The sequence below is a fragment of the Gracilinanus agilis genome, chromosome 3 (assembly GCF_016433145.1).
Source record: "Gracilinanus agilis isolate LMUSP501 chromosome 3, AgileGrace, whole genome shotgun sequence".
In the NCBI taxonomy this organism is placed as follows: Eukaryota; Metazoa; Chordata; class Mammalia; order Didelphimorphia; family Didelphidae; genus Gracilinanus; species Gracilinanus agilis.
The window spans coordinates 259,700,042-259,709,654 of NC_058132.1; the positions used below are offsets into that span (position 1 = coordinate 259,700,042).

General features: G+C 35.2%; 1 protein-coding gene across 7 annotated transcripts in view; it reads left to right on the forward strand.

The window, feature by feature from the left end:
* COBLL1 (cordon-bleu WH2 repeat protein like 1) overlaps positions 1–9,613 on the forward strand; it is a 198,366-nt gene that overhangs the window by 157,797 nt on the left and 30,956 nt on the right. For 6 of the 7 annotated variants that reach the window (XM_044669823.1, XM_044669827.1, XM_044669826.1 and 3 more), the window contains 3 exons: positions 3,920–4,073; positions 4,561–4,635; positions 6,731–6,850. In XM_044669823.1, coding sequence (XP_044525758.1) covers positions 3,920–4,073; positions 4,561–4,635; positions 6,731–6,850 — 349 coding nt within the window. The remainder of the gene's footprint in view (positions 1–3,919; positions 4,074–4,560; positions 4,636–6,730; positions 6,851–9,613) is intronic. The other variant, XM_044669828.1, reaches the window with a different exon arrangement.

The following is a 9,613-nucleotide window of genomic DNA, read 5'->3' on the forward strand; positions in this document are numbered from 1 at the left end:
AGTTCTTAAAGGTTTGCAAAGCAAGTTATATATAAATATTGATTCATCTGATCATTACAACAACCCTGGGAAGTAGGGTGGTGGTGTTATCATCCTCATTTTCAAATGAGGAAACTGAGGCAGAGTCAAGCAGTTAATAAGTGTCTGGATCTAGATTTCAATTCAAGTCTGGGCTCAGCACAAAGTGCCCTTTGTTGCCACTTAGCTGTGCCTTTGTTAACACAGGGAAGGTGATGTGATTCATAGTATAACTGTAATGTAATACTATGGATAATAAGTATAACTGAACCTCTGAGTAGTAAGGAGCTTCATAGTAGTGTTTTATTGTATATTTGTTTGGATCCCCTGAAATAAAGGAGTTGAGACTGGTCAAGAAGTAATGATGCCAGGGCATCTAGATGGGCACAGTGGATAGAACTCTAAGCCTGGAGTTAGGAAAACCTGGGTTAAAATCTGGCCACAGACACTCCCTAACTGCTGACCCTGGGTAAGTCACTTTACCCCATTTTCCTAGTCCTTGCCCTTCTGTTTAAAGTTGTTACATATACTCCAAAGTAGTAAAAGACAGGTACACAGTTCCATTGTATGTTGGAATATACATATCAACATTCTTTGTGGGAACAAGGATCTAGAAACAAAATAGATACCTATATGCTTGGGAATGACTTAAAAAATAAAATTGAATATGAATATCGGGAAATATTGCTCACTGAGATCATGAATGTAAGTTCAGAGAGATGTATATGAACAGATGTAGAGTCAAATAAGAAGAACCAAGAGAATAATAATTATACTTGCAGCAACACAAATGAATCAAAATCACCAAAAGGAAGTCATGCTCTGAGCGTCTGACATTGAAGACCCTAGAAAATAGATGGTGGAACATGCCTCCTGCCTCATGGTAGCATGTCAGGAGACTAATAGTGAAGAATATGTGATTAATATCTGTATTAGATTTTTGGGCCTAATTGTTCTTTTTTCAAAAGAGTGGTTTAATCTGAAAGAGAGGAGTGGGGGGAAAATGTAAAGACAAAAGACATTAACTTTAAAAGTAGTTTTCAAATACCAACCATGTGCATAAATAAATTTAATAAGTAGCAGGCTCTAGTTGAGTATAAAGAATATAAAAAATGAACTTAGAAATTTTTTTTTCAAATGGACCTTCAGAAATATCTTAACCTGGGTGCAGCTAGGTGACTCAGTAGATTAAGAGTGAGACCCACAGACAGAAGGTCCTGGGTTCAAATCTGGTCTCTGACACTACCTAACTCGTGGTCCTGGGCAAGTCACTTAAGCCCCATTGCCTAGCCCTTACCACTATTCTGCTTTGGAAATAATATGCAGTATTAATTCTAAGTTGGAAGGTCAGAGTTTGTTTGTTTTTTTAAGAAATACATTAACCTATTTATTAAGTAGTATTTTTGCAGTGTTGTTTCTCAATTTTTATTCCTCTTGACCTCTCTACACCCATTAATACTGTTGATTAACTTCTTCTCTCTACTTCTTTGGAATACCACTTTCTCTTGGTTCTCCGCCTACCTACTGACCACTCCTCTGTCTCCTTTTCTGGATTCTTATCCAGGTCATGCCATTTAATCTTTGACATCTCACAGGATTCTTCCTTGAAGCCTCCTCTCTTCTCTGTCTATTATACCTCACTTGGTGACCTCATCAATTCCCATGGATTTAATTACCATCTCTATCCTGATCTTTCTCAAATTTGCCCATTCTTCTGATCTCCACGCTCACATCTCCAACTGTCTTTTAGACATCTCTAATTCAATGTGTCCAGGAGACATCTTAAACTCAATTTGTTCAAAACTGAACTCAATTATATTTCCTCTTAAACTCTCCTTTCCTCCTGCCTTCTTTATTACTGTAGAGGGCAACACTATCCTCTCAGTCCCTGTGGCTCACAACCACAGTGTCATCCTTGATTCCTCTCTATCTCTCACCCCCCCCCCCCCATATCTGTGTATTTTATCTTTTCAACATCTCCCAAATAATGCCCCCTTCTCTCCTCTGACATTGCACCCACTCCAGTGCAGGCTCTATAAAACATCCCAGAACTATTACAGTCACCTGCTGTTATGTCTTCCTGCCTCAAAATTCTCCCCCACTCTAGTCCATCCTCCATTCAGTCACCAGCATGATTTCTAAAAGCATCTCCGACTGTGTCAAACCCCTACTTAATAAATTCCGATGGATCTGTGGCTTGAAAGATAAAATACAAAATCCTCTGTTTCATTTTTTGTGGGGTGTGTGTGTGTGTGTGTACATACTAACATACCCAGGTAACTTCCCCTCCTATTCCCCCCATTAGACAAGGCAACATTTGACAGAAAGATATATGTGCATATAAAACTATGTCTTGCTTAATTCTGTTTATTAGGTTTTTTCCCTCTGGAAGTGGATATACACAATTATTCTTAAAATGTTTCTGTTGTTGCATATGGTATTCTCTTGACTGTTATTTCACTCTATATAATTTCATGCATGTCTTCCCATGTTTTTTTATTAAATTTACCTGCTTGTCATTTCTTATGGTGTATTAATTAGTATTGCATAACAATCATATGCTACAACTTGTTTAGACATTCCTCAATTGATAGGCATCTCTTCAGTTTCCATCTTTGCCACAACAAAGAGACAAAGCCCCTTGTAACATACTGCTTCCCCCTCTACCTTTCCAGTCTCCTTAGACGCTACTTCCCACGTCATTCTCTGTACAGGGATGCTAAAAAATGCCCTTGCTTTTCCTCAAACAAGACTGTACAACTCAACTCTGGACATTTTCTCTGACTGTTCTGCATTCGTGGAATGCTCTCCCTTATCTCCATGTTCTGGCTTCCTTGACTTCTTTGAAGCCCCATTTGAAATTACATCTTCCATGGGAAGCTTTTCTCAACCCCTCTTAATTCTGCTTTCCTTAATTATTTCCTACCTATCCTGTGTAAGATTTGTTTATACATATTTGTTTTGCTTGTTGTCTTCCCCATTACATTGTAAGTACCTTGAAGGCAGGCACTGCCATTTGCCTCTCTTTTTTACCCCCAGAGCTTAGCCTTAGCACAAGTTGACTCTTAAGAAATGTTTATTGACTGTCTGGTACTTTAAATGCTTTCCTTCTGTTTTTTTCTCAATAAATTAACTATACATTCATAGAAATACAAATTTAGAATTGAAAGAGACCTTAGAGGTCATCTGTTCCCATGTATACATTTACTGTTAAATTTGCTTATATAGCTAGTGGAAGAACTGAGACTTTGGACCTGGTATTTCTTTCCATTGAACCATGCTGATTTAATTGTTACTCTAGACCAGGAGTTCCTAACCTGGCATCCAAGGACTATATTCCCCCTTCTCCCCCACCCTGAGGTCTGTGAACTTATTTTTCTATTGTTATTTTTAATATTTTGATATCTTTAAATATAATTGATTTTCTTTGCAGTCTTATGAATTTTATTAATTTAAAAATATTATAAGGAGTCCATAGCCTTCATTTCCAAAGGGGTCCATGATATAGTAATGGGCAAGAAACCCTGCTATAACCTTTTTCTGTTTATTTTTGGTTAACATGGATTTGATTTATGTAAGTTACTATGACACAAACTGAAATTTAACTGCCAAATATTATTATAGCACTTTAAGGTTTGCCCAGAGCTATCCATGAGCTATTTCATTTGATCGTGACAACAACCCTGTGAGATAGTTGCTATTATTTTCCCCATATTATAGATGAGGAGACCAAATCTAAAAGAGTTTATTGACCTGCTGAGGGTTACATTGCTACTAAGTTCTGAGACTAGATTTGAACTCCAGTCTTCCTGACCTGTGTTTTATCCATAGTGCCACCTAGCTATCTCATAAATTATCCCTAAATAACCAGCTATTGTGTTATTTGTTTCACTTTTCTTAGGACCCTTCTGGAGAAGCCATAGTGAGGTCAGGATCACTGCCACTCAGCCACACATCCTCAACTAATTCATCTTTGAGAAGGACAAAGCGCAAGGCACCGTCCCCACCATCTAAAGTATCTCCAGATCAAACTTCTGAGACCAGTAATGTGACAGGTAATGATGTGACTTTTTCCATTGACAGTGTTTGCAGATATTGTTTTTGAATTAGCTGGTAGAAAGCATTGTAAAATGATATTTAAGCTAGAGCTTTATGTTAATAAATAATACTCCTATTTATCTCTTGTAACCTGTTCACTAGTTATATATCTTTGCTTCTTAAACAAAAAAGTCACAGTAATAAGATCTTGTGTGCAGCAATGTTTTCTATTATAAAATGTCTTTTGGAGCCAGATTATAAATTTGTTATTCATTTAGCAAGAAGTCCTGGAACTCTGATATATGGTATACCAAAAAGAAAAGGAAAGTCGAACTTAATTTAGAGGTCATGGAGATATCTGATAACATAACTGCTTACACAAATATACACATACATACACACAGTTTTAGATAGCAGGATGTATGCCAGGATTTATTAGAAACTTATTTTCTTTGCAGTTATAGCGTTTTGTGATGATTGTTTGATTGTTATTTTCTCTTCTAGCTCTGAAATCAACAGATGCAACTCCAAAAGAAAGCATTCCAGAAGCAACTCTTCCTGAAGGGTCACCAGATTCTGGTAGTTTATATCCTATAAACTTGGGGGTTCATGAGAATAAAAATTATTTATGACAGCCTAAAGTACATTAAAAGCAAAAGTCATGTAGTAAAAGTACTAAAAATTACTATGAGAAACTGTGGCAATATACATTGAAAGCTAGTTTCAGAAAAAAGGAAAACTAGCTTACATCTGAAGAACAGAATTATATAGTTTGAGATTCCCTGATGTCATTACTTTACTTTTTTTAATTTAAAAATTTAAATTTAAAATAAAAAAAATATAAGCCATTAGGTTCTATCTTAGAACTGATACTCAGTATCAATTCTAAGGCAGAAGAGTAGTTTTAAACAAATGTGGTTAAGTGACTTGCCTAAGGTCACATAGTTAGGAAATCTCTGAGGATACATTTGAACCTAGGTCTCCTGAACTCCAGGTCTGGTGCACTATCCACTGTGCAACCTAACTGCCCCCAAATGGCATTACTTTTAAAACTCCATACTGGGAAATGACTGCTTTTTAATGATAAACTCTAATCTATCATTGTTATTAGAGCAAAAAGCTTAATCTCTGAGTGCCCATGGCACCTAAGATTAGAAATTGAAGAGAAGTTCTTATGCCCATGAAATCTCAAGTCCGGCTCCTATCAGCCTATCCTTAATACCGATAGGACTCCTAACTTTGTTCTTGGAGGTTCCTTTTTTGGGTACAGGTTTGTGTTTTCATCAGCATGGGTAAATCCTAGTGAGGAAGCTGTACCCTTTTCATATGGTTTCTTAAACAATATACTCATCCTTGCTCATCTTGTTCTCCTCCCCCCACCCCCCTCATCCCCCCAATAGCCCTTTTGGGTTGGTTAGCATTATTCATGCCCTTTTCTGAGTGAATACACACATGATAATTGGGCTTCCCAAAAAAACGAACTATGAAAATTTGAAATACCATTTCTTTATACCATTTTGATAGCTGGAAATTCAGAATTTGGTTATCATATCCCTTTTTAAGAAATAAGGTTACCACATAAGCCTTAGCCAAAAAAAAGGGAAAAAAATGTTTCTAACTTCAAGCAGGTGGTCCCTATTCAACAATAATCTAGTAGTATAATTTGAAGTTTTATTAAGGGTTAAGTCCATTTGCTCTAGAAATATTTTTATGAGCATAATTAAACAACCATTGTCATGAAGAAATACAAGAGATTTACTTGATTATCAGAGTTCCTAATTTTTAGACAATGAATAAAGCACATTGAGAATGTCAGGAATAAAAATGGGAGTTACCTTAGCACCCTTGTATCTTAGGAATGTCAAGGCTATGATTTCCCTGGTATAGGGAACTCCTTCTAGGCAAAGGTAAACTTGCTCCACTTCTGTAGGTAGATGCCTTCTCTGCATTTAAATTTTTTTTTAAGATTTGACCTAGAGCATTTAAAAGTTAAATGTCTTGCCTAGAATCATACAGCTAGTATGTATCAAAGCTAAGTGGCACAGGGCATAGAAACATGGGGTCTGGAATCAGGAAGACCTGAGTTAAAATATGGCCTCAAACCTGTGTGACCCTGAGCAAGTCACTTAATCCTTTAGACCTCAGTTTCCTCTTCTGCAAAATGAGCTGGAGAAGAAAATGGCAATCCACTCCAGCATCTCTGCCACAAAAACCCCATACAGAGTCATAAAGAGCCAGGCATGACTGAAATGATTGAACAACAACAAACTATTTAGTTGTAAGACTCTATCATGTGTTTAGTGTCAGGGGAAATGAGATTAACCCAATGTATTTTTTTTTCTGTCTCTATCCCAAAGCACTTTGCAAGTTCTATGCTAGATTCTTGTCCTACAGAGAACATGTCTTAAAGACAATAAAATGTCGAATACAGTGCTGTTCATTGCAAGCATGAAAATGAAGTAAAAAGAAAAGAAAATCTTTTGGAGAGGACATGTGTATTATTCTGGTTTTTAAATCTGCTTTCTCTCACTGACCCTGTTCACTTTTTATCACAGTCTCTCCTTATTTTATTTGTCTGCAATTGGAACCCATCTTGTTGTTTTAAGTGACTTTGTAATTTTTGTTAACCCTATTATCTAAGAGCTCTCATTCATGGAAACTACTTCCTTGACAGATGCTTCCCTTTGCTTTGAGCTACCTGGTCATGAACCAAGTACTGTCCTGATGCTTGCCGATGAAGCTCCTTATTCTGATTGTGCTGAAACACCAGAGTTAACCGTAACATCACTGAAACGTAGGTGGCAGGAGCTTGGTTTCCTAAGCTGCTTTGCTTAATATACATTTGTCAACTGCTTTCACTTGCTGACTTTTGTTTCTTCTAAAATTCTTCTAAACAAGCTGTTCTTTATAGAAATGATACTCCTTGCTTTCCCTAGAAATGTTAGAGGGATTTTAGACTTATTTGATTTTTCTTCCATTCATGCTTGCTTTCAACTTCATAGAGATTGATAGTATAAGATGAATGAAATTTAGAGATCTAATTGATTTCTAACTTCCCTTCTGTAGTTTAATTCTTCTGCTTTCTTTTGTACTGTTTCCTGTTTGAGGACATTTGTAACTTTCATTTCTATAGGATATTGTATTCAGGAATTTGCCTTTATGTAGCTATATCCTTGTAATCCTAGCCCAGGATTTGTTTCCTGTACTTTAACTGCCTGTTGATTTTCTTTCATTTTAAATTAATCATAGAAATGTTTTTATAATATCAAAAATTTACATTGCTTACATAATTTTCCTGTTAAATATTTTCAGTGATTCCTTAATAATTCTATTAAAAATAATTTTAAATACTTAAATAAAGTACATAGTTAGCATATTTTAAGCATGAATTTATTCCTGTGACAAATTCTTTGAAAGTATAGATTCTTTCTAAAAACTTTATAGATAGAATGACGTTAATTATAATCACAGAAATTTTGAATTCTAAAACATCTTAGAGGCAAATCTAGTCCAACTGTACAGCCAATAAAAGAACTAGATATGTTTCAATTAAATAAATGAGCTTTCAGGAACAGAGCAAAGAGTCGTCCTTATTTATCTGAGGAACTATCATTAGTAGAAGAATTAGACTTTTTCTTTTGGTCCTAGCATCAATGGATAGAAAGGACAAAGAGGCAGATTTAAGCCTGATGTTAGGAAAAACTTCCCAGGAAGAATATGTGTCTGTGGTCCTGCGTGTGTGTATCTGTGTGTATATTTTTTAAAGATTAATTATTTGAAAGATGGCTGTCTCGGGAGGCGGTAGGAGTAATGTTCTCCTCACACAAAGATGTGGGCTTTATGTGTTATATTGTAGAAGAGAATTTTTCAAATGTGACTTGGACTACATAGTTCCTGAAATTATTTACAAGTATAAAATTCAGTGATTCTTTTCTATGACCACAGGTAGTTAACTTTGATGGACTATTTTTTTTTGTTATTCTTTTGTTTGATTTTTTTTAAATGTTGATTTGAAATTTGGCCTATAATATTTATTAAATCAAACCAACTTTGATATTTCCAGCCTTTGGAAATGTGTATTGACCAAATAGCCAAAATTGCACGTGTTCTTTTTGAATAAAGAGAATGTAATGGAACTGATTTTTTTTTTAAATCATTGCATCTTAAAGAAATACTTTTCAAAATTGCTTTACAAACCATAAAAGTGCTATATTAAGTTATCTGGTACTATAATTAGAATAAGAATGGTTCTTGACATGAAAAATACTTAAAGCTTCTTGGAGTATATCTCCAGGCAGTGAACAAAAACTTAAAACCTTGATAATAACTTGAATTGAATGTTTTTTAATCTGACTCTTAGGTCTTCATAATTTAATTCATTAAGCCCAGCTCTCCTATAGAGTACATTTTGCCTGGAAATAAGTTTGCCTCAATAGAAATTTGGGTTATTAAGATAGGGCATTAAAAAATTCCAGAAATGATACTTTAATAGCTTGAAAAGGTTGATTTATATTCTAAACCACCTTTTTTATTCTTGGAACAAATGTATAGAAAAATGTAACTGTTAGCATACCCTTAGTAATTTTGTAGGTCAAATTATAATAATAAATCACTGGACATTTATTAAGCATCTACTATAAGCTGTATACTGTGCTAGGCTCTCAGGACATAAATGCAAGGAACCGATAGCTACTACTGTCAAATGGCTTACATTGTATGAGGAAGGATAATTATATAACTGGATAGATAGATAGATAGATAGATAGATAGATAGATAGATAGATAGATAGATAGATAGACAGATAGATAGACAGACAGACATATACACTAAGTATGTAATTATATGCAGAATAAACATATTGAGAACAAATATGCATAATTTAAAAGTAGTTAAATGCAAGGTAGTTTAGGAGAGAAGAATCTTATAGCTGAATGGGAAAGTCAGCAAAGGCTTCATGTAGAAGGTTATACTTGAACATTTTCTTGAAGGAGTCAAAGGATTCTATGAGACAACTGAAGAGGAAGACAGTTCAGGCATGGGCAGTGACCAGTGCAAAGTCATGGACACAGATGGAACTGTGTGGTAAGAAGATTCGTTTACCTAGATCTCAAGAAATCTCAGGATCTCAGTATCATACAGTGAGGCTGAAAAAATACATTAGAGTAAAAGGTTGTGAAGGGCTTTAAAAGCAAAACAGATACGTTTATATTTTCTTCTAAAGAAAAGATCACTGGAGATTCAAAGGGAATGACATATTCAGACCTTAGCTTAAGGAAAATCACTTTGGCAGTTATGTGTTGAATGGTCTCGAGTAGAGAGAGACAACTTAGGAATACCAAATAGGAAACTGTCACAATAATCTAGGCCAAAGTAGATCAGGGCCTTAATTAAGGTGGTAGTTATGTGAATGGAGAGAAGAGATTCAATGCTAGAGATATAGAACTAGAAATGGAAGCTGATTTCTCTCTCTCTCTCTCTCTCTCTCTCTCTCTCTCTCTCTCTCTATATATATATATATATATATATATATATATATGTGTGTATATATGTATGTAT